The sequence below is a fragment of the Oculina patagonica genome, chromosome 2, assembly GCF_052425735.1.
Source record: "Oculina patagonica isolate OP01 chromosome 2, crgOcupat, whole genome shotgun sequence".
Taxonomy (NCBI): Eukaryota; Metazoa; Cnidaria; class Anthozoa; order Scleractinia; family Oculinidae; genus Oculina; species Oculina patagonica.
The window spans coordinates 6,226,880-6,252,291 of NC_135759.1; the positions used below are offsets into that span (position 1 = coordinate 6,226,880).

At 39.5% G+C, this 25,412-nt stretch overlaps 1 protein-coding gene across 1 annotated transcript; it reads right to left on the reverse strand.

Annotated features, from left to right (window-relative positions):
* Positions 1–707: 707 nt before the first annotated feature.
* Positions 708–21,607, reverse strand: LOC144642747 (uncharacterized). The gene is made up of 9 exons (XM_078501803.1): positions 21,376–21,607; positions 9,475–9,610; positions 8,635–8,752; positions 7,532–7,662; positions 6,323–6,405; positions 5,882–5,996; positions 4,660–4,785; positions 3,102–3,266; positions 708–1,093 (listed from the first exon to the last, which is right to left on the reverse strand). Exons 1-9 carry the CDS (start codon positions 21,441–21,443, stop codon positions 974–976), a joined length of 1,062 nt encoding a protein of 353 aa, XP_078357929.1. The 5' UTR covers positions 21,444–21,607; the 3' UTR covers positions 708–973.
* Positions 21,608–25,412: the final 3,805 nt, after the last annotated feature.

A 25,412-nucleotide genomic window follows, 5' to 3' on the forward strand; every position in this document is an offset into this window, starting at 1 on the left:
GTTGTTGTGGTTACCTTCAACTGAGCGGAGAAGCTCGCCAAACCTGTCTGCAAGCCTACGACCAATCTCTCCGATGTACATTGATTGACAACGGCAGCATGTGATGGCGTAAATGACTCCGGTCGTAGTGCAGGTGTGGTGTCCTTTCGGGTGCACAACTCCGTTCGCGTGGTTGATGTTTTGAGTTTTTTCGGTGAATGCACATGTCCGGCACCTAGGTCGCTGACAGGGAAAGGTCCCGGCTTGTAGCCAACCCGCGAGATCTGGGAACGAGATTATCCAACAGTGGAGGAGGCAGCGCAGCCTCAAGTGAAGGCAGCACTGCCGAAACGTTCATTTTTCAGCACAACTTACAGGGCAAACTCGAAAACGCAAACCGTAGAAGATCGCTACCTTGTTCACAGGGTCCCAGGGAATGTCTATTTAATTTTCCACCGGAACAGCCGTGTATTTTGTCAAGGAGCATAGTAATAGTCCGATCGAAAAAGTAAAATGCTACAGTGGTATTCCGAGCATTCCGGTAAAAACGGGAAAAGAGAATACTTCTCAAGATAATCCATTTTTCCAAAAATTCTCCAGTGGGAAAGACCGTTTCATTTGATAATATTTACCGGAATAACTGGCTTCTTAGTACAAATGGAAATCGCTCCAAGTGTCCCCTTTTTGGTGGCAGTTGGCCTTTGTAGTAAGTGAGGAATTCTGACTTGTTATATATTTTATTTTAAAAAATACTCTTACTTTACAACTGTGTCTGAGACTTTAAGATTTCTACAAAACTAAGCTGCTTATTAAGCAAAGGGCTAACTTTCTCAGTTACAGCTTTATAAAAAAGCAAACGGTATAATAACTTCTGGAAACATTAAAAACTCCACTGCCTTTTTTGAATCAGTATAAGCAGCAAATTGAAGGCCGTTTCATGAAATGCAACTTCGTCTTTCATTTGTGACTTATGTCGACAGCCATGTTAACCTTGTCATGTAAGCGTCACGATTTTTATGCAGTTTCCTGTACTGCCAATCACTGCCTTATTTCCATCACTTGACACATCTAAGGCTTGAATGGGTTTACCTCCCTCGTCTACACTGGAAATCACCTGTATTAAGAACAATTAACACAATTAGAAAGAATAAATGATTTCAGACGGAATCCTGCAGGGCTTCGAATATAAATTGGCCATTCCGAAAATGCGCAGGGAGCAGGGGCGAGTTCAGTTCCAAATTTCAAGTAATCGATGACCTGACGCAACCAAATGAAAGATCATGGTGAGATTGGTAATTTGGCCAAGTTTGATGCTTTCAGGATGAACAGAAACGAAGTTATGGACCTTGAAACATGGTTCAAAATCCATACAAACGTTTTTAATTGTAAGCCAGCGTCCCCCAAAACCATATAAACTTTTAAAATTTTTATCCATTTTGTCATAGCTGTAAAATCCTGCCAAAGACCCATTATTAGAAAGAACTAAGATGAAAATCACTGTTTGCCCAGTTTAAAGAGTATCACAAAAATCATAAAAAATTTAAGAGTTTTTATGGTTTTGGGGGACGCTGTCTCAAAATAAGAGACGCTTGTATGGATTTTGAACCATGTTTCAAGGTCCATAACTTCGTCTCTGTTCATCCTAAAAGCATCAAACTTGGTTATTGATTACTTGAAATTTGAAACTCGCCCCAGCTCCCTGCGCAATTTCGGAACGGCCAATTGGACTTATGCGACCAGGGGGAGTCTATTTCTGCCTTGAATTTTACTTCAACATCAATAAACCACACCGAACAGCGACAAACACTTTATTTTCTGACTTTAAACAGCAGATGAAAAGAAAAATCAGCTTGTCTGGTATCAAAATTGAAGCCAAAGAAAAAAGTAAATTGTAAATAGTTTCTGAAAAGCCCTAAGGGGAGATTACTATTAAAGTTCTAATTGAATTCTAATTATTCTAATTATTCTTGGACAAAAAATCAGCTTGTCTGGCACCAAACGTCGAAAAAAAATTTCGAAGTTCCACTCAAAGCTACACGTGAGATTTTACCTATAGTTTACAGGGTTCTTGTGAACTTTGAAATTCATTTCTTCAGGCTCTGATAAAAAATTGTTGTTGGTGTTATCACGGATAATTACTTACATCGTTTAGCTTTTAAAATGGGTAGAAAAAACGCAATAGGACTTAAATTATTCTGGTACTCAATTTTTGTCTAACTAAAATTAATATTACTCGATTTCCTGGTGGATTCTGTCTTAATACGTCAGTAGCCCAGAGGCCATGTCTACACATTCCCAACTCGGGGGGAGTCTATCTCTGCCTTGATTTTTACATCAACATCAATAAACCACACCGAACAGCGACAAACACTTTATTTTCTGACTTTAAACAGCAGATGAAAAGAAAAATCAGCTTGTCTGGCATCAAAATTGAAGCCAAAGAAAAAAGTAATTCCTAACGCTACAGTTTTGAAATACTATAGCTAACATAATGAATCAAGTTATTTTTGCTTGTTATTAAGAAACGCCGCATACATGTAAACAAATTTGCCCCATTCTTTCCTACTTAAGGATGAGCCCATAAAACATTGTATAACTACAGAAATAAAATAAGGGAAAATGTTAGAAATAGAGTGTGGAACAAAACTTCCTGTCAGCGCACTTATAAAATATGGATAAAACACCCCGTTCATGTTATGTTTCAACTGCGCTTTGTCGTTACATGAAATGTAATCTAGTTATTAGCGTTGGCTGACATGGAATGCAAACCTATATCAGAAACTGAATACACAGATGCTAGTCTCTTATCAGCTCATTCCGATACGCTTTTATTACCCTGCACATTCACTACAAAGTCGTATATATAAAAATAGGGCTTACAAGGTTTTTAAGCCTAATGCGTGTTGACTTAAGCTGAGACCATCTCTGCTTTAATCAGAAATGCGGGTTTGAATACTTACAAGTGACAACTGTAGATTCTGTTAATTCATACTAAGAAAAGTCTTATCCTACTGAATGTTTCTCTGAACTGTTTGTACATTATAACATGTTACGTTATTATCAAATGGAGAGGTATCCTCTGACCCACCCTCCCCTCCCTTGCAACATATTCATTCCCTCACCTTGTTCATTTTTCTATTGATAATCTTCAGATCATTCGTTCCACTTCCTCCAGCTGCGATGACGTCACTGCTGGCACAAAACCGGCCCACGTACAGAAACTCTCCGTGCTCGTCATGAGGAAATGGAATCTTTTCTACCATACGGCCACTTCCAAAGTCCCATATCTACCACAGAGACAAGACACAAGTAACAGCTACTACGAAAATCCCCAAACTGTGAAACATACATCATTAACCTCGCTTTACGGACACTGTTTATCTGTGCACGTTGTCAAGTTTCAAGAACAGCAAAGTAATTTTAGCTAGGGATCAAAACCAAATGTTATCCTCAACACCCTAGTGTCTGTATTAGTAAAGAGAAACAAGACAAAAATGCTAAGAGATTTGCTTATTCCTCGCGAAGCGAGGCCGAAGGCCGAGCGTAGCGGGGTGTATAATTTTGTACCTCAAAGGGCTCAGGCGGGATCAAATCTCGTGTGGAGTTTACGGTCATATATATATATATTTATTTATTTATTTATTTATTTATTTGTGAGCTTGGTGTGTGGCGGAAATGACGTCACACGGCCGCCGCGCGCTGGTGGCCTAATGGTAAGGCGTCGAACTTGAAATCAGATCTTCGGGACTGAGGGCGGGGCCTCGAATCCGGCTAGGGTTTTTTTATTATTATTATTTTTTTTGGTGGGTTCGAATCCTGAGCCTTTCATTTTTATCCATCCATTGGAAAGATAATCATCTCTGTTTAGTTCCTGTTGCTGTTGCTGTAATTGTTGCTGTTGTCTACGCGTGGCACTATTTTCTCGAGCAGACTGTAATATTTCTGTTATATTTGGAATATTTCTCTCCTCCTCCGATTCTAATTGTAAGCGCACTGCATCACTTTCCCTTTTTAATTGTAATCTATCCTGTAGCTGTTCAGTTGATTCTACTAAAAGTCTGTCTGCATCATTTTGTCTCAGTCATTGTAATCTCTGTATTCTTGTGTCTTCAGCTTCTGTTTGTACTGAGGGCGGGGGTTCGAATCCGGCTAGGGTTTTATTTTTATTTTTTATTCAGGTTCGAATCCTGAGCCTTTCATTTTTATCGTTTTTCTTTTCGGATTAAAATAACACTGATTTCCACATAATACTCCCTCAACGCCTAGTCAGGCTATAAACCTTTCATCGCCATCAGGGGCGCGCGGGCGGAGTGTTCGAATCCTCCTGCCGTTCGTTCTTCTTTTTTTTTTTAATGCCCTCAAATAAATGTCCAAAATGCGACTATCCAATAATTTGTCAATGATTTTGAAAATAGCCTGCGCTTCCCAACGCTTTATACCTCTTTACGAACCAGAAAGAGTCGCCATTTTCAAAGCAGAGTAGACCCTGGGAACGAGGGTGTCGCGGCCATGCCCGTTAAAATTCAATTAATGTTCAACTTCAAATAATCCACTCCGTATTTATAACACCCCCCCCCCTCCCCTCCCCAACCCAGAGCTTCGCGAGGCCCTGCGAGTCACGTATTACTAGTTAAGTAATTGAAATAAAACACACAATTGTTTCTTGCTACACAAAAATACCTGCAGTGCATCATGAGCCACCCAAGATGCCGTCAAAACTGAATCCTCCCAGATATCAATTCCGTCACCACAGATGTACGGACCGTGGATTGAACGCACCACTTGATCAGATCGCACATCCCACACCTGCAATGATGCAGAAAATGTGTTAATAAGTGGAGATCAGAGGTGACTTTACAAGTACATGTATGCAAAGGATATTTATCAATTATTGGATGAGGCAGAGTATGTTATCCACCTCAGCCTTCGGCTTCAGCGGATAACACCCTCCTCGCACAAATCTCGCTATTTTTCCGCTTTTAAGTCGTTTAGCATCAGAGCAGTTGCCGTGTAACGTGGGAACAAGGTTGCAATTGGTTAAAGCCGTGGGAACGAGGTTGCGATCGGTTATTTTTTGATGTAGGACAATTGACGTCAATCGTCGTATAATAGAACCTTCTTCCAAATTTGGCCGGCGTTAGCCGGTTAGCTAGAATTAACCGGGGATTGACAGCCAATCAGAAACAGAGAAATATTTTGAATGAATAATAATTATTATAATAACCCACCGATTAATTTTTGTGCACCCTCATTGAACAAAACACATCACGTGGTACAAAATCAGACAACGGGTATAAGCCATTATTATTCAACAGATGCGCGCGCGCCCAAAGTACATATCTGTCACCCACAAACATCCTCGATCGGTGCGAAGATCCGTCCGAATTGTAGCGCCAAATTACAGTTTTCATGTCCAAAATGTGTCGACAGAAAAACAATCCCCACTGCGGACGCGATGCCCCGGCCTACGGCCCGTCGGCTAAGTATCAGGCGCCGCGGGCAGGATAATTGTTAAATATATCCCATCCAATTTGTTATCTGTCACCCGATTTCCGTGAGCAGTGCAAAACAAACGAATAAAGTTACCATTTCGGGCCTAACTTTTCAATCAAATCACCGTGTAAAAATATTCTGTTAACCAATCAACCAGAATTTATTTCAATTGCAATATTTTACACTATCATTATTACTGTAAGTGTCGGTTACGGAAAAGGGATGCTGTCTTTCTACTGTAGCAGTGTGAAAGGAGGGCGTATGCAATTTTTTTGAGCAACCCTTTGGACGGCTGCAGAAAATGGAGTATAACTCCAGCACTAAATGTGTACCATCTGGCATCTCCAATCCTAAGGATTGGAATGTTCAAACTTGACCTAGTTTATTAATGCTAAGTCCATAAGCTCACCTTTAAGCATCTGTCCCAGCCTCCTGTTAAGAATATGTTGTCATCAAAAGGGTGAAATTTAAGAGCAAATACTTTTCTGCCATGACCTGCTTCAGGAGCTAAAATGTCTTTTTGTCTGCAAAAAGTAGCAGAGGTGACAGCTCACCATAATAGAAACAAGTACAATAAAATTATTTTATTTTTGTATTAATTGTCTCTGATTCAAGACTGTGAACCAGCAGACAGGACCTGCGTGTAAGCTACATTATTGTAGTTTTCAGTGATGCGAACTCTGAAATTCAATCATTAACCAACGTTTTACACTTTGTGCTGCCGTCAATCATCTTAATGGACCTCTCAGGAAACAGAAGTTCACTTCAACTGGGTCAAAAGGTTAAGTTTGTTAGACTTTGTGATTGGTAGATTTTTATCCATTTTGTTTGTTTCTGTAAAGAGACTCACTCTGTTGACTCAAGCTGATCTGTTCCTCCAAATGTCAGCTTTAGTTGTAGAGTGCTTGTGTCATAGACTCTTATCTTTCTATCCTTTGAAGGTAACAATAATGAATATTAATTAAAATTAGTTCAAGATTCAACTGAATGTCAAACATAATCCAGAAATGCTTTTATTAGTTTTGCCTCACTGTCATCTGTAATTGGTTACAAAATGGTGTGCCACTTTCTCAACTAATCAGAAGTCAGAAGTAAAACCAAACCGATTATAAATTCCTTGCACATGTTTCCTGCACTTTGTGGCAGCTACAAGCACTTGGTTTTCAGGGTTGCCTTTGTCCCTTGTGATTGGCCAGAGAGATTAAAGTAGAACGGCGGTAAGTCAAACTCAGATAACTTGAACTCCCCGGGCACTAACTCGAGCTTAAAGTCCCATTTCCCTTGGATTTGATCCCACTTTTCAGTCATTTTTACTTGGTTAACTCGAACTCGGATTACTCCAATTTCCCGCTAACTCGAACTTAATTTTGTTTCCCTCGATAAAAATTTGGGTCAAATTTACCCCCATAACTAGAATTCTGGTTCTTGAAACTGACTTGTTCGCTATTGATGCCCACTGAAATATGCCAATAGCTCTTCTTGTCGGTAATCAGATTTAAACGCATTTTTATTTCACAGTCATTTCCCGATCTTTTGATAAAAATGCATAATCATGTTTACAGTTTCCTACATGATAAATTTAATTTACACTGCACAGTATTAGAAAAATCAACCATGCAATGACTCACAATAAAGCGAGATTCAGGAAATCAATGAAAATATGAACGGGACACATGAATTGGTGATTTTAGGAGGCGGGATTCAGTAAATGCTGGTTAAAAAACAAGATCAGGAAAGTCTGGTGGCAAAAAAGTAATTATCTGTATAGAAAATGGAGTTGTGATCGCATAAGGTGGCACAAAGCGTATAATTTATTATGACTTACACGAGTCACCCATGTCTTCTACATGCCAGTTGCACACAAAAAAAAAGAAATCGGCTTATAATTTTGTCATAAAAGCCTTTATGACCAGTGCTGGGAGGGAAAATACACCCACTGAAAGACGTTTTATTGTTGAGGCAAGGGATTAAGAAACAATTAATAGTCAGGATTGGGATGAGCCGTTAAAAACCTTCCGAAAACCCTATTGGAGACCCTCCAAGTAGTATATTGCCTTACCTTACCAGCAGTTCCAAAAATCTTGCCGTCATGTGAGAAATCCATAGCACTTATCTCATTATGGGGTTCATCAACTTTCTTAAAGAAATTCCATGATTCCAAGTCCCAACAAGTCATGGTACCATCAGCACCTGTTACACACAAGTTATATAAGTTAGTCCTTTTACTACCAACTCAGTAGTGCAATCTGAAAACCCCAAATTTCATTTTGCATTTGTATTGAAAAGCAATCAGTACCACATGAAAGAACTGCTCAATAGCTTTCATTTGAATGGTCACACACTGGGGTTTTGTCCACAGACCTAAAAGTTGCAACCACCTTGTGCAGAATTACACACAGTTGTAAACTGTTATACAGGAAAGTACATGTACTTCTCAATAGCTTTCATTTAAATGGTAACACTCTAGGCTTAACATACTTTAAAGTTAGAACTACTGTATACTGCCAACATAATATACATGATGTACAGTGCCTCAACCACACAAAACTGAGCTCTCCAGGTCCCACAATAAAAGAAATTTCCATATGATACAACCTTGTGCCTAGAGTCTTCATTCTCCTTAACCAGTGGGCAGGAAATAACCGACCCTGGAAAACCCTGATAGGAAGTCCGAAAATATCAGATTTCCAGTTGAATTATGCATGCCTACTGCTAGCTTTCAAAAACATGACTCAACAAATTTTTAACATCTTGGTCTTTTAATCCTTTCGGCCATTTTTATTGTTTTCAAAACCAATCCATAATGATCCTGCAATGAAACCTTCAAAAGTTGCTTGTTTCGTCAAGCTTGCAGAGTACAGAAGGATGACTCAAGGTACAAGCTTGATAATGACAATACCACTATGCTCTAAATTCCCCACCTGATGGTGATTAAATTGTCAACATGACACATTTTGTGTGTGGCTTATTAAAAACGGCAGCACATCTCAATAAAAGCAATGGTTGCACTTCAAACTTTTTCTGCAGTTAAAAACAGTACTCAGAACCAGAGGACTGAAAAAAGGAAGCCTTGGAAAGTTAACTGAGACAGCCTGGTTGAAATTCTGTGGCAATTTCATTGACGATTTCTATGGAATTTATCAACTGAGTATCATTACTTACTTGCAGTGATCAACTGGTCATCTTTAAAAGGGAAAAATTTGGCCGATGTTATAGGAAGGCCATATAGAGAACCATGTTTTAGTGGCCGCTTCTTTCTTCTTGTGCTACATTCATACACCTTTAAAAAAGATACATTTACACGTAGTGTATGTTAAAACAAAATGTTCACTGAATGGATGCCTTTTAAACAATTTACTTAATATGTTGCAACATACACAATGCACTTGAGAGTTGAGTTTTGAGAAAATTATGGATTTTGCTGTCAGGCTAGTGGACTTAATCCTTTGCATGCCCGACATGCAAGTGCAGCATGATATAAGCATCGTGCTTAATAATAAGGACTTTTTTGGGCAAGTAAAGTTTATGATTTTGGGCTAGTACATTCTGGCTTAAATATACAGCTTGCCCGTAGCTGAAAAATTCAATTTTCTTGCACCCTGCCTTATGCTACAGAAACTGGACTTAATAACCAGCCTTTTATTACACCTGCTTTCAGTGTTACATCTTTCGACATCATCCGTCTTTCATCAACGTGCTGTTTGAAATGAGCCAATTAAAACTGATGCATACCATTGTTGGTTTTATGCAAGAGAGCCCATAATTTAGGTCAGAAGGTCATTCTAACTTGGTGGGCTTTGATTGGCGGATTTCGATCTGTGTTGTTTGTTTAGCACATCCAAAGATGGATGTTGACAGAAAGCCGCTATGAACGAAACACTGAAAGCGGGTGTAAGTTCTAACTAGTCAGACTATAACCTTCATTTACGCAGGTCTGTTCATACCAAATGCTTTCATATCAAGGCACGTGACTGGCACTAAGATATTTTACAGTTACTGTACCTGAATTGCACCATTGCCACATCCTGAGACCAAGTACTGCTGGTTGTATGAAAAGTTAACACTGTATACTCCCATCACATCTCCAAAATCTACTTCTACTGACGGCAGTGTACTGCTTCCATTAGTCACAGAATCACTGCAGAAATAAGATTAAAACACAGTTTGAGTCAAGTATGCAGTAATCAACCAATCAATTAATCCAGACTAGGACTGTTTTATATGAACGTATTACAGTAGTTCTCTCTCTCACACACACACACACTACTAGGGGAGCCATGCCAAGCTGTGGGAGGCGCGGTGGCCTAATGGTTAGCGCGCTCGACTCCGAGTCGAACCGCCCGGGTTTGAGGCCTGGCCGGGGCGCTGCTTTGTGTTCTTGGGCAAGACACTGTACTCTCACAGTGCCTCTCTCCACCCAGGTGTACAAATGGGTACTGGCGAATTTACTGCTGGGGGGTTACCCTGCAATGGACTAGCATCCCATCCAGGGGGGAGTAGCAATACTCCTAGTCGCTTAATGCTACGGAAACCGGGATAAGCTCCGGCTGTATGAGCCTCATGGCTCAGACACAGACTTTTACATGCCAAGCTGAACCACATATCCTGACCTTTATTGAAACTAACATTGTAATAAAACATTACAATTGGGCAAAAAACTGGAAACAAATTTCTTAGCTGAAAAAACCTGAAAAAAATGGCAGTCTGAGAAAGCTCATAACACGATGAGGGCCCACAAGAATGAAGAACTGGAAACACCTAATAGGCATATCACAACTTGGGGAGTAGGGGGCGGGGGGCACTTCAGGCACTGGCTGATGGCAAAAAACAAACTAAACTTAACACTGAAAATGTGCCCTTATACTCTTATATCCCCCACACACTGGAACCCAGACTCCCAGCAGTGTGAGAGAAAAAACATTTTCCGCTTCATTCATACATGACAGCCAGTGGAAAACCACACTATTTTATGAAGTTAATTTTGCATGCACACTACCTTGAACAATAAATTGAAACTCATCATACAGTCATCCATTTCTTGCAGATTATACCTGGACACAGTTGTTCAAAAGATGGATAGTGCTACTCCACCCAATTAATTGTTGTCCTGCATGTGGATAAGTGTTGACAAAACAAACTACACTTAAAAAAACTACACTATCCACTTGATAGTGATTTATCTGTTGGAGAGCGTTATCCAGTGTTTGAACAACCAGGGCCAGGCCATTTGTTTCCAACCACCTTATTTGCATTTTACATTATTTGCCCCCAGGGGGGTACTTGCAGTATACATGACGGGGGGGTCCGACATGAGCCTGAAATTTTACACCCAAAAAAATATCTGACATCAAAGTTTTCTACCCCAAAAAGTACAAGACCTAGCACCTCTATACTGATTTATTCAATAAAACAGACTTTAAGACCTAAAAAATTATATGACAGATCTCTTGACCCAAAAAAATACCGAGGGTGTAAATTTTCAACCGAAAAAATACGTCGGACCTCCCCGTCATATATTATACTACAAGTACCCCCCGCCCTGGGGATTTGCCATGAAACAGTGGTTGCTTTCCTTATTTATTAGATTGCAAATGACTGGCCAAATATTTCACAGTAAGATTTCATGACACCCATCACCTGCATGTGTAACTTCTCAGAAAGCTTTGTGAATGACAAGTGCAAAAATGTATGCCTAGCAGAATTTTAACCAAATCTAACAGGTCTTGTTGTGTCAAAGTTTTTCACGACACCTTTTTTTAATTCCTTTCCCACCCTATTCCCCACATGAGGAAAAGTAACTGACGATGATTCTCAGTCAGTCTCGCTGTCTCACATTTGCCACCCCTACTACCGTCGATTGCATCTGTACCTGTGAACGCACGCGCTAAAAACATGTTTTCAAATGACGTTTAACGTCTGCATTTTAGGTGTCAAACTTTGAAGTTTAGCAGACCGTAGCGCGAACTTTTGCACTCAAAATACTCACCATAAACAATGAGTACGGGCGAAACTTTACACCAGAAATGATTCAAGTGAACCTGTGTATGCATATTGACACAGATCAGCATCAGTTTCTCAGAAGAAGTCTCTATATCTAATCTTTCCGCCATTTCGAAACCGGAATGTGTTGAACTTTCGGCGCGAAAGTTGCTGTTACGATATGCTAAACTTTAAAGTTTGACACCTGAAACGCTGACGTTTGACGTCATTTGAAAACATGTTTTTAGCGTGTGCGTTTACAGGTAGATGCAATCGACGGTAGGTTTTAACATGCAAATATAAACCAATCATGCAAATGATACAATTATGAGAACAATCACTGCAATAAACCACTTTGCAACAACTGAGAATCAAAGTCTTTCTCACACAACACTTTCCAACAAAGGCTGCTGCTAATTAAGTTGCTAATGGTTTTAAACTTGTCATTAAATGTCCTCATTATTGAGGTATGATGCAAAAGAGATTATAATTTAATACCTTGAGGCCTACTACTTTGAGATAAAGACCTCGGAGAACTTCAGCATTTACAAACAAGCAGAAAACAATAATTATTATAGATTCCATTTTTATTCAGTGAGGTGCAAAAAGTTTCCCTGTAATTATTTTGTAGTTAGTTTAGAACAAAGATCAAACATAAACACAATGGCCAGTGGTTTGAAATTGCCTATACTTGTTTGCAAACATTTTGATTGTCACAGCTATAAGTTTAAAAGCTACGTCTTGGGGTTGGCAGAGAAAAAATGGCCGTCGAAGACAGTCATTTATACAAGTCTAGTTTGAATCACTTTCCGAATAGAATGAATGGAATACATTCACGACATTAAAATTTAATCAACGTACACTTAAGACTAAAGACTTCAAGATCTGTGGGGTTTTAAAGTCTTACAAACTGAACGATCGCGTATAAAAGCAAGCGAAGTAAACTACATTAAGCATCAGACATTTTTAAAGCTTTCAAGAATAAACAAATAAATTCTACAAATATACATGCTACTTTTTTAAGATTGATATACAACCTTTCCTCATTAGCAAATCGTAATGTTGATAATAGCGAGACTTTTGCTGTCAACAGTGAAGAAAGACTTTCAGCAAATTTCAAATATCGGCCGGCAGAAATTGGAAAATCGATTTCCCTCACATTTTGCCCACAAATAGCCTTTAGCTAGCCTTGAAATTTGATGTAGTTGTTTTCGTCTCGAAGCGCTTTAAATCCGTGAAAAACTAGAAAAAGGAGTTTCGCCCACAAGATCGCCAAAAATGGCCGAATACAAAGTTAAAAGTTGGCAACCTAAGATTTAACTTAGTTCGCGTGCAAAGAAGAACCTGAATTTTTGAATACGTTTTCTTGAACGGCAAGGTATTCAGCTTCTAAAATTAGGTAATAACTTGACTTGAGCGTCATTTGAGAATTATTTACTAATTTTGTAAAAATACCGATATCTACTGATGGGAAAATCCTTTATTTAGGGATAAAATTCAGAATGTTTTTTCGCCATGTGCCATAACTCCAAATTTCTTCAAACTTTGGCTGTGGAAGCCTTTAATGCTATTGTAACTTATGCATGAAAATCAGCTTGGGTTCTCTTTCGAGAGATTTTTGAGGCGCCTCTGAAATAACCGAATTTTAACGAAATAACATCAGCAACTGTAAACAGCGGACTGTTGCCGTGTTTTGGCGCCAAGCGGTCTTGCCAAAAAAGGCGATTTAAGCCGGACAGTTGTGTTACGAGTTCTTAGTACTCATAAGCCAATATCTTGTTTCCTAAATACAGGTAGAATAAACTCGATTTGAGCGCCAAAGTAACAATATTTAACTGGAACAAGCTGAATGAATTTCTCGAGTGTGAGACATATCTTGACGAGTTGTCGATTTCATGTCGCAAGACGAAAATAGAAACTAATTTGTATTGTGGGTCACTGCAATTAATGCATTTAAAGTAACACAATACCGAAAGAAAGATTTTCCAAATCAAATGTTAAGTAAAAATTAAGGTCTTCCGTAAACACTCCAAGTAATAAATGGTATAAATTTTTTAGTTTTGTGTGACATAGCGAAAATTAAAGAACACTGTAAGAAATGATCAAATTACAAACTGAACTGTTCGACACATATGTAGGAACGAAGCGAAATTAAACTAAACTACATCTTTGCGTGGTTTTTTGTTCAGTAGACCGCGAGTTTTTGATGGTCAATGGAAAGAGTTAACCGGCAGAAAGAATTAAAATTAGGGTATAAACATGGTTAGCTATGGAATAAAGCAGTGGATACACTGTGGACATGAAGTCGATAAAGCTGCACGGTTAAGTCACGCTAATCCCAAGATACACCCTCTTTTCTACATTAGAACGTCTAATTTTCGGCCGAAAGATATGCCCTTTTTAAAAATTTTAAAACCAAAGTCAGATGCAACAGAGCGCCGTTTGAAACAATCAATCTTCCCAAATTATTTCAACAACTGTGTGTCTATAAACGATTGGTAAATACAAGGTAGTTTAGACGATCCTGCTTCATGGCGCTTTTTGGGGGTAATTCTTTAGACGTAGGAGAGCAGAACATGTCTGCTTTGAAGTCGCCGATGCCACCATTTCAAATACGATCTTACAGGTTGTGGACCTTTCCTAGTAGCGTTTTGGGAAGAGCAGTTTTGTTGAAAGATGGGAGAGGGGGTGGAGGTAGGGGGAGCTTACCCCACTTTTTTGTTGGGGGAGGGGGAATACAGTCCCCTGCTCCGTCACCTATGAAATTGGTACTGCAGTAAATTCATCCCTTACTGAAATGTACATGTTTACGTCGCCAATTAGTAATGCAAATTGTTGGTAGTTTCAGGTCAGAATTTAAAAAGATCAGAGCCATAATCGAATTTGAAATGATCAGGGGCCATAATCGATGGCTCCTGAAAAAAAATACTTATTTTCGTACCTGATTTGAAATAAAATTCGTTCTGTCTCCAGCATCGACGTTCTTAAAAAAAAATAAAGGTTCTTATATAAAGAAAGCGAGTATATATTCTTCCTGGCCTTGAACAGTGTTGGTCACAGTTACTTCTGGCAGGAACAATTCTTCGAAAAAGAAACCAAGAGATCCACGTATTGCTTCTTTCGTTTCACCTTAATATGACTGGTGTCGAGTTCAAAGTGATTGCAGATTTCTTTTAGCATTTGAATAGCAAAAGAAGACAGCTTCGAGGAACGGACGAGTTCACATAGGTTATAGCAGTCATAAACTATTGGATGCTCCAGCGACACTTCCTGCATGACTGTATTGGTCAACTCTTGAAGGGCACTCTCCCTCTCTGCGTTCACTTCCTCATCACTAACATCTGCTACATCTTGCCGGCGTCGCTTAGCAGCCAGGCGACTAAAAAGCTTGCTATCTGCTTGGAAGTCAGAAACTCGGCGCTTGTAAAGAGACGATTCCCTTCACTGTCCCTGGCTGTCATCATGGCTCTTGCAACAGAGTCTGGATCTGCTTTTTGCCCTGATGTCTCTCCAAGATCGAATTTCTTTGTCAAGTAATCTCTCTGACTAGTATTGAATCTAGTTCTTTTAACTTGCGACGACCGCAATGCCCAGCCCATAGGAAGAGACACGCTTCCTGTCGGTCGTGGTTTAGGTACTTCTGTTGGAATGTTTGGGACGGTACCCGATTGCACTTCAAGTCTCTCTGAATAACCAGTAATGGCTCTGTCAAGAAGACTCTCGTTTTCAATAGCGCGGTGATGTTTGCCGCAATCAAGGTGCCGCTGAAGTGAGGAGAAACGCTGGTAACGTTTAATACATCCTTCTTCAGGACAGGAAAAGAGACTTACATTTGATTCATCAGAAGAGGATTCGTCAGAGCTTGGTGAATCGCTTGGGGCCGGCGTGTCAGCCTGTTTCGAAGGGATCTTTGGTTTCTTAGATTGAATTGTTGTAAAGTTCGCTTTTTGTCCGTTAGTGACGCTGTCAACTGCTGATAACCCTGGAACTTCCGTATTTGGCTGGAAGTCGAGATTGTCCCACTGAATCAATTTCCCAGGACCAATTTTATAGGCCCTTCATACAATCAGCCCTTCGTCGGTGTACTCTATGTTTGAAATAGCGCTGACACCTTCCAACATGATAGCTGAGACTGTCTCGGGCTCAGGGGGTCCTGAAACGGTAACGTTAACCGATGGTAATCCACCCGCTGAGAGAATGGCATCTTCATTTCCTCTGCGCTTTCAATGTTGTTCCCTGAATTGAGATAAATCTTCATATGGGACTTAATGCCAGCTGCTTTCCTATCACACGCTCCTTTGCCTGCTTGCGAATCGCAAAAATCCAGCCTCTTGATAGAAACGTCATGTTGTTGGCTGACATGACGGAGAGTACTGTACAGCCATCCTGGTTGCAACTCCTGAATACATTTACGAACGTCATCATCTGGAGGCTCTGGTCGTCGCCTCTCCTGATGGCTACAGTTATGTGCCACGAAATACCACGTTTTGCGTACCAATCGGTCTGGCTTTCTCTAAATTTGCGGGGTAGAAATTTCATAGCCCAATCTTGGACTAAAACAATGGAAGTGCTGTTGAGTGCATCCAGTTGGCTTAGCCTTGCTTCTTCTTGATTTACTGACCGCAGCAGATGCGCTTTCCAGTTCACAATGTCTTTCCGAGCTTTTCTCATCACGAAACAAAGCTCTTCTTTTACATCACTAGAAGCCAGCTTCTCTATTGCAGCCTCGATTTCGTCCATAGTTTTAGTAAGATCATCGCAATTGTCACAGCTGGTGTTGTGCTCATGTGAACACTGGGATTGGTAATCACGGTCTTTAGGGTCGTTGAGTGCGTAGACTCTGCAGTGGTCAGCGACATCCGAGCTCGCCGAGACATGAACCTGCGAATTGAAGCATACAAAACTAATGTCACAAGTAAACTATGTGAAATATGTTTTAACAATAACTGAGCGAATTCTCGCGCGCTGATTGGCTAATTTTCATTGTCAATAAGAGGAGGGACGCATAAAACGCGTCGCTGACGCAAACAGCGAAGGTTTCGTCAAACTTTTCAGCACTGATTTAGCGCTGTATTCTTGATGAGGCGAGAATTATTGCACAAAACTAGTTGTCTTCAATGAGGAAATCATCTATAATTTATCGGTTAAAGCTTAAGAAACTATTCAGTGCAGCCTGAGAGCGAAAAGATGAGGATGTTTATCGAGGATTCAGAGCTGAAAATTGGCGGTGAGCGGGAATGTGTGCTGTCAGTTAAGAAGCTGAACCGCGTTCTTGCGGATTATTTTGTGACCACTTTTCACTGGATTAAAGGTTAGTTGAACAATTCGAATTTTTTTGACAATGTTATGACGCAATTTATCATCAATAACAGGACAGACGCATAAAAAACTGATGTCAATTTGTTAACTCGAAACAAAAGTAGGTTAGAGCGTGTACATGACAAGAACGACTAATTTGATATTTCACTTTCTCGTTCCATGTTTTGTTTCCACAGTTGCCATAAATTACACCGATTGTTTGATTCCCAGATTGTAAGCTAAGATCTATTATAAACTACATGTTTCAACATCCAGGGGAAAATATGGAGTTGAAAAGTAACGTAAGCTTCTACTTCAGTTTGTAGAAAACAGACAGATCAAGGAAAATGGGTACACTTACCTTGTAATCAGTCTTTAGGTAACGCTTGCATTTCTTTAGATATTCTTTCTGTTCTTTTGCCCACGACATCCCCATATTCATCTCTCCCAAACGGTCAGCAACACCTCCAAGGATATCAAAGGTTTCCGCACCAGCTGAACTAATGTAATCTATTCCCTGCAACGACTTCCGGGTGGAAGCAGGGCACACTTCAAGAATACGTAGAAGAGTACTGCGACTCATAGGAGTAAAGCCACTCTCTTTAGAATAGGCTTGGTATTGCTGAACAATACGCCCAGGTATTATATTTCGTACCACGCTTGGTATTTTGATTACCTCTTTCGTCGATAGTGTGACCACCTTTTCTCCAAACGGAAGATCTTGTATGATATGAGGACTAGTAATAAAGTCCAGAAAATGTGCCAGCTTGTCTTCTGGAACCACCATTCTTGTTCGTGAACTTGGCGGCGGAACTGGCGCACCTCGTCCGTGGAGGAGAATATGCTGTCTAGCCACCGTGAAACGATATCTGGTTAATCCAGGTATCCACTCTTGAATCTTTACAAAACTAGCTTTGTCGGCCATGATGGAGAGAATCTGTCTGCGAGTATCCCATTGATCCGCATTGTTATAGCAAGTTGCAAGGGCTTCTAAGAGTGAATCATCTGTAGTTGCAGAACGCCTCTCAGCATCTACTTTAAACAACCGTTTCGTTTCTTGAGATTCGGAGAGTGCGTGCCATAACTGGCTTGGCTCCTCTGGTGCTACTTCACTTAAAACAGCTGAAACGGCTTCCCTAGCTTTACGCACATGCTGTCGTTTTGTCCGCTCACTAGCGTCATCCCACGGTGTTCGCAGTGTATACCTGATAGGGCTGACATCTCTACTTTCCAAAAAGGTGTTCAAATGCGCTAAGGAATTAGGGGCGTTTACGACCGTCGATGTGGAAACGTTTTCCGTCAAATTCCATGTATCATCATACGACGCATCTAACTGTATAGAAAGGATACTTTCAGAGGCGTCTTTCTCGATATCGTCACGATGCAATTGGAAAGGAGTACTTGCTGCAACAGGAGCTTGACTTCTTGGTCCCGACTGAAAGGCAATAATAATTATACTAGCGACGCAAGCACAAACGCAAGCATAACAGCACTTATTTCACTGTGAAAACGGCTTCAAAGCAAGCAAAAGCTCAAGCGCATTGAATTTTTATGCTTGTGTTTGTACTTGCGGCAAGCACAAGCACAAGGACCATTTTTTCCTTTTCGTGTGCTTGTGCTTGTGCTTGCGCTTGTGTTTATGCTTGCGTCGAAGCCGTTTTCACTATGAAATAAGAGCTGTTATGCTTGCGCTTGTGCTTGCGTCGCTAGTGAAAACCACGCTTTAAGGTGCGTAAATTTATCATGAAACATACATTAGAACAGATGGCCCAAAAGTGTGACCACTTTTAATGAGTTTACATTCGTTCGTACAGTTATTATTCAATCAGAAGTCGAGGACAGCTTTCCGTTGACGTCTGATTGGATTATATATGTACGGAACAACGAGAATGATTTTTGAAATTTACGTTCCCTCAAGGTAAACAACTCACATGCAAAGGTTGAATGCAAATCTATGGGCAGTTCAAGATAATTTGGAGCAAGAAAACAAAAAGAAAATAAAGCTGGGAACGTCAAACGGGAACAACAGTTGTGTTTCTGAAATTTTAGGCAACAGAGATCGCAAAAAAAAACCGGCAAAATATTCTCAGGGTAGAGTGGAATCCCCAGTATGGTGCCACGCCTTTTTTTATCTCAAAATCTAATTGTTCTGTGAGTAAACAACCAATAGACAGAGTTTTTATTGAAATTCTGTAAGCAGTTGTATTTCTTTTTCAAATGGGCTTACTTCCGGGGAGGGCTTACATACGATGGGGGGAGGGGAGGCGAGGTTATTTTTAAATGGATGTTTGCAATGCATTTGTGTTTCTATTGGGACGTGATTCCGTACGTTCTCTTTTTGGGGTATACAATACCAGAAGGCAAAGCTTTTTAAATATAACACTTTAAAACTCTAAACAGTTCGCTTAGTCGTTTAGTGGGGTAGGGGGGCATTTTTTGTTATAACTAACAAAACAACCTCCACAGCAGCAGCCTATAATCCGAAAAATTGTACTTTCTTGGCTTTAAATCGAGAGCGCTTATTATCTGAAAGGTTCTTGCGTCAGGTTTTTAGAGAACTTATTTCTTGGAGGGAGGGGCTTTCCTGGGCGAGGGGGTGGGGGGTGGTGGGGGCTTTCGGATTTTACATTAGTAGTATCTTGTCTTGAATTGTTTTACACTGTTTACCACGCTCAGTACAAAAAAGGTAAAAAGGGCTCAGTATTAGAGACTCACTATGGTAAGATTCTCGATGGGGACGAGCACTTCTGTTTCGTCACTAAGCTCTTCAGCAAGTGCCTCTCCGCTTTCTGTTGTAGATTCTGCTTCACAATCCAGTTTTGAAAGTAAAATACGACAGTTACGACAAACACCTTAAACATATAAAAATTCAAATCAATATTAACATTGAATGGGACATTGTCATCAGTGTTTGTTTTTCCCGTGTGATAAGAAGAACTACTTTTGACAACAAAGTCACGTGACCAGGCTGGCATATCCCTCGGAGTATGAATTTTTTGTTTACGAAAATGATCTTTAGTTTGTAAAAGAAATTACTACTTGTTTATTAGTTATGTATGTTCATTGTTATCTGTACAAACCTGATCCGACGGCAATAAATACACCTGTCCTCTGATGTATCAACTTTGCTCCCCATTTTCCAAGGCCTCTCTCTGCTTTAGGCCATCTTCTATCTTCGCTATGGCCCGATAATTTCTCAGGAACCTGGCATCGCTGAGATCCACGGCGCCATCCAGTTCCCAAGGAAGATCGGTGGTAGGGACAAATAGTGAACTGACCAATGTTTTCAGGAAAAGTAAAAACTGCTGCTCTGGCAAGAATCAAATCAACCTCTGTTTCGACATCTGAAATCCCCCATGTAGACTTATGTCCCCCTATATCTCGAGTACAGTATAACAACGGAATAACTTCTGTCTTCTTCGCCTTATCTCTTCGCTCGTAGGTGCAGGGATCTCCGACAATAGCGCTAAAAGAACACTTCGCTTCCATACAGAAATAATGATAAAAAAACACGTTTCCTTCAAACTCGCGTTCTAAGCTTTTCCCGCGCTAGTATCAAGGTTTTCTAATTTGTACACGTCAATCAAAATCATTATCAACCACACCAAATGTAAAAAGTACGCCAAAGTATCCTGAGTGATGTGTTTTACGTATCGTGTTTTAAAGGTAAGCATTTAATAAGCATCTTATCTGCCAAATACATTAAATAATCTTGCCATCCTTTTTAACAGCGTTCGTTCACGAAGCAGTTTTACACCTACTGTTTACTTTACGGCGACAAGGAATCTACAGAAATCACGAAATGCCGACCACCAAATTAATTACCGACGTACGGGTAAAATAAATATTTCTTCTGTTAATGACAGTGTTTTATCCAAGAATGAATTTTTTTGCCATGATATTTTAATTTCAAGAACCAATTTATATCTTAAGAACGGAGATATGTTTGTAAAGGAATTTCAAAAGATATATTGGATGTTTCAACAAGCCCGCTGAAATGAACAACCAGCAACCATTGTTTACATTTGCTGATAATTTCGTTAAAATTTGGTTAATTCAGCGGCGCCCCGAAAATCTCTCGAAAGAGAACCCAGGCTGAATTTTATACATAATTTATAACAGTATAAAAGGGTTCCACAGCCGAAGTTTGAAGAAATTTGGAGTTATGGCACATGGCGAAAAAAAATTCTGAACTTTATCAATAAATTAGGGATTTTCCCATAAGTAAATAAAGGTACTTTTACAAAATTCGTAATTAATTCTCGAATGACGCTCAAGTCAAGTTATTACCTATTTTTAGAAGCTGAATACCTTGCCTTTCAAGAAAACGTATCCAAAAATTCAAGTTCTTTTTTACACGCGAACCAAATTAAAACTTAGGTTGCCAAATTTTAGCTTTGTATTCGGCCATTTTTGGCGATCTTGTGGGCGAAATTCCTTTTTCTAGTTTTTTCACGGATGTAAAGCGCTTTGAGACAAAAAAAACTATATCAAATTTCAAGGCTAGCTCAAGGCTATTTGTGGGCAAAAAATGAGGGAAATCGATTTGACCAATTTCTGCCGCTAAATCAAATTTTTGATTGAAATCTGCTGAAAGTCGTTCTGAATTCCTAATAATTTCCTTACCTGTCATTTTCAATGTCTTTTCCCGCGTTCAGTGCATCTTCGAGCCTTCGCCTTGTACCAGCAGACATTTTCACTTGTTTTCAGCTCTTAGCAGCTCGTTTAGGTAGAAAACGATGAACAAGAAGCTCCTTCCATTGCTGTTACTAAGCAGTTGTGACAACTTTGCGGGTTACAGCACAAAATCAAAGTTCAAAGCTGTAAACTATTGGAGGTGCAAAGTTGTTGTTCCCAGTTGTTGTACCCAGTCTTCGCCCGGACTATACCGACCATAGTTCACAGGTTCACAGGTAGCCTGGGCAATAGCCTGCCTATGTTCAATGTTTTTTACAGGACAACTCGGATTAATATTAATCCGATTAATATCAATCCTAATGATCGTTATAAACCAATAATAGATTATTATAATCCAGTAATAGATTATTATAATTATAGATTATTATATTCTTATTCTTCAGTAACAGATTATTTAACAATTATTCCATGAGCCCGCGTTGGATACGAGGTGGTAAATAGCCAACGAGGCGCGAAGCGCCGAGTTGGCTATAACGACTCGTATCCAACAAGGGCGAATGGAATAATTGTTTTATTAAATTCTTCTCAAGTTTAAATCGACTGGACATTTCATTTTGATGTAAACGAAGTGATAGTATGAGGAGGCGACTGGACGAAACATCCTACAACCCGACTTCCCACAAAGCTACGACTATCAAGACTTTGACGAGACGAGCGCAACTAGTTTGTGACACACCAGACAGTTTATCTGACGAAAACAAATACCTTGACCGCGTTTTCCACAAGAACAACTACAATACTGACTTTATTAGACGCAACACTCACAGAACTACTGAAACTGACAGAAATCTGACATCTGTTACTACAGCGACTTTACCCTACATCAAGGGCACTTCTGAGACTATTGCGCGGATCCTACAACCCTACAATATCCGTGTAGCTCACAAACCTATAACAACGTTACGACATTTACTGACCAACGTTAAAGACAGGGACGAACCTAACAACAGACAGGGAGCGATTTATAAGATCAAATGCTCCGACTGCCAGGCCTCCTACATCGGAGAGACCGGTAGAAACTTGACCACGAGACTGACTGAACACAAACGAGCGACGAGAAATGGTGATGTCAACAATCACATTTCTGAACACCACCGACTTACTAAACACAAAATCGACTGGGACTCTGCTGAATGCTTAACCTACAGTACTAACTATTTTCAACGACTGACTCTGGAAAGCTGGTACACAAACTTAGAACAGAAGCCTATCAACAGATGTCAACAACTACCGGCACCTTACAAACGACTTATTCACGACGAAAAGAGAAGCGACAAACGAACCGCCAACAGAACGACTTAATTTGACTAACAATAGACGGAACAGAACGAATTAATTAGACTAACAATAGACGGATCGAAACTGACCAATTACTGATGACAAACTTTACACGAGTCTTACAGCCAATAACATCACGGCTTAACTGACCAATCAGCTTCAACGGACCAGACTTATAACATCATCGACTGACAACAACTTTTCACTTGACTCTGAAGATGACTTCCGCTCAGGTTGTCGAAACGTCAGTCACCAACAACAGTTCTTCTCAGAACTACTCTCACCCGGACGATCACACTATACGAACTACTGATACTCCTGGGTTCAAACCATTTACTTTATGAAAAATCAAGTTCATGGTTTTCCTATTTCTGTAGATTTTCTATGAGTATGGGCTTGCGGCCACAAGCCCATATGGGCTTGTGGCTATCACTCGACTATCACCTCATAGAAACTTCGAGCTCATAATAATCTAATTGTGTAAAATAACTGATATGCATTATTAAAGTTTATACGAATTTCTGGTTAAGGTGTCAAAAGCAGTGAAGTGACATTAGATGAATTTATCACTCTGAAGTATTTATTCCATGTAAAACTATATTTACATCGTTTTTATATAAGTTTTTATATAAGTTTTTATATAAGTCAGAATTCGTCAACAAACTTAACGCAATTACGAATACAAAATCGAAAGTTTGGTTTTTCACTCATATCAATCAGACATACTCTTCACTGCCCAGATTTATCTGAAACAATTGGTCTAAAATTATTTCAGAGAAAGAAATCGTTATCCATTTTTATAGGAGCTTTGTCACGATGTATTGAGTAACTGCATGTTCGTGATTTGTAAAGGTGACTTTAAATCGAAGGAAGCTTCAACATGAAAGTCAAAATTATCTACTGGTTCTTATACTGTGATGGTTAGGGTGAGGGTTGTCCTGAAAAGGGTTTTTGGTTACTGACGTTTTGACAAGCTGAGAGAAAGTCATCTTTACATTCAAGTGAAAATGCTTGTCAGTCGTTGACGTCATCAGTCTGGTTCGTTGAAACTGATTGGTCAGTTGTGTCATAATGTTGTAGGCAGTAAGACTTGTATAGGTTAATCAATTTTAGTACGTTTTGATCCGTCTATTGTTTGTGAAATTTAGCTGTTCTGTTTGTAGTCCGTTCGTCGGTCTTGTTTATGTCGTGAATAAGTTGTTTTTATGGTACCATTAGTTGTTGACATCTCTGAGAGGCGTTTGTTCCAAGTTATTTACCATCTAGAAATGGTAGAAAAACACTCAAAAGGTAGAAATTAAGCAAAAAGGATCAGGAGTGGTTAAAATTAGGGAAGATTGAGAAGCATGGAATACAAATGAAAAACTTTGAAAACGTTTGGATAAAGATGCAATATTAGTGACATATCTTCCTGAAATTACTTTGTTACATTTTTCTTTCTTCCCTCTTTTTGCCTTTTTTTTGTTCTAGTTTTAATATCTTTTAAAAAAAGTTATTATTTTGTGTATATTAATGATTATTAAATTTTCAGCCACGGATATTGCATTTCTAGCATTCTGATTGGTTCACTCAATCCCGGTTGTCAGCTCGTATACCTTAGTTTGACCTTATTTGGAAAATGATTGCGTTACTTTTGCCAAGCTAAAATTTTTCTACGGGAAGCGACAGTTCCATCGGAAAAAGCTGAAAAACAGCAAATTTGGCGAACTTTACGAACAAGAAATAATCAGCGGTGCCTACCACAACCACAGAAATGCCATAGTAAAATTAACTACGCAAAACAAAAGGATTGATGCGAAAAGTTTAATTAATAATACTTGTAAACACACAACAAGAGCGAGTCAATAGAAAAGCAGCAAATAATTTACGAAAGAACGGCAAACTGACACAGTTTCATTCAGTGTACGTCATAAAACTAGGCTCAGCACTTCAGAAAGGTTTGTTACCTTTCAATCTTGGTTTTGTCCTTTCATACTTCAAAAAACCTGTTCCACTTTGAGCTCAATTTCGCTTCAAATAATATAGCAGTCTTGATGACAGCCGTGGAGCCGTAAAGAAGTACAATGTAAACACTTGCTTCGTTCGACTTGCACAAGACTTGTAGTTTCCAGAAAAGCTTTTGCTTCGGATCTTCTCGTAAATCTTGACTGTTGTCACAATTTCCAGGATATTTAGACGACTTTAGAGGGGATTGTTCGAGGAAAATCTTGGAAAGAAAACTCTCTTGCTCGCTTTCCTCGTATGTTTCATTCAACTCAAGAAGTGAACACCGCGCCAGAAATTTTCGCGCCTCCTCATACTATCACTTCGTTTACATCAAAATGAAATGTCCAGTCGATTTAAACTTGAGAAGAATTTAATAAAGCAATTATTCCATTCGCCCTTGTTGGATACGAGTCGTTATAGCCAACTCGTATCCAACGCGGGCTCATGGAATAATTGTTAAATAATCTCAGTATTACTGAAGTTTGAGCCATGCCTTAATCCATTAGGATTAATACTAGTGATACCTATCGGTAGAAATGCCAACAAGTACAACGGGACGCTTTATGATTTTGGTCGATCAATAAACATTGCGCGTTTTCTTTGAAAATCTTGAATGTTTATGGAATTAATGTTTATGGATCAAAGACTACCTGACAAACCGATCCCAGGTAACAATTGTTAATAGCTATAAATCAGAAAGG

What these genes read in the sequence shown, in the direction of transcription:
- LOC144642747 (XM_078501803.1), bottom strand. Translation starts at nt 21,443, where the DNA reads ATGTCTGCTGGTACAAGGCGAAGGCTCGAAGATGCACTGAACGCGGGA. An exon ending in AAAGACATTGAAAATGACAG is followed by an intron (nt 9,611 to 21,375) that starts GTAAGGAAATTA and finishes TTATTTCTGCAG; the next exon opens with TGATTCTGTGACTAATGGAA. An exon ending in GCTGGGACAGATGCTTAAAG is followed by an intron (nt 4,786 to 5,881) that starts GTGAGCTTATGG and finishes GCATCATTGCAG; the next exon opens with GTGTGGGATGTGCGATCTGA.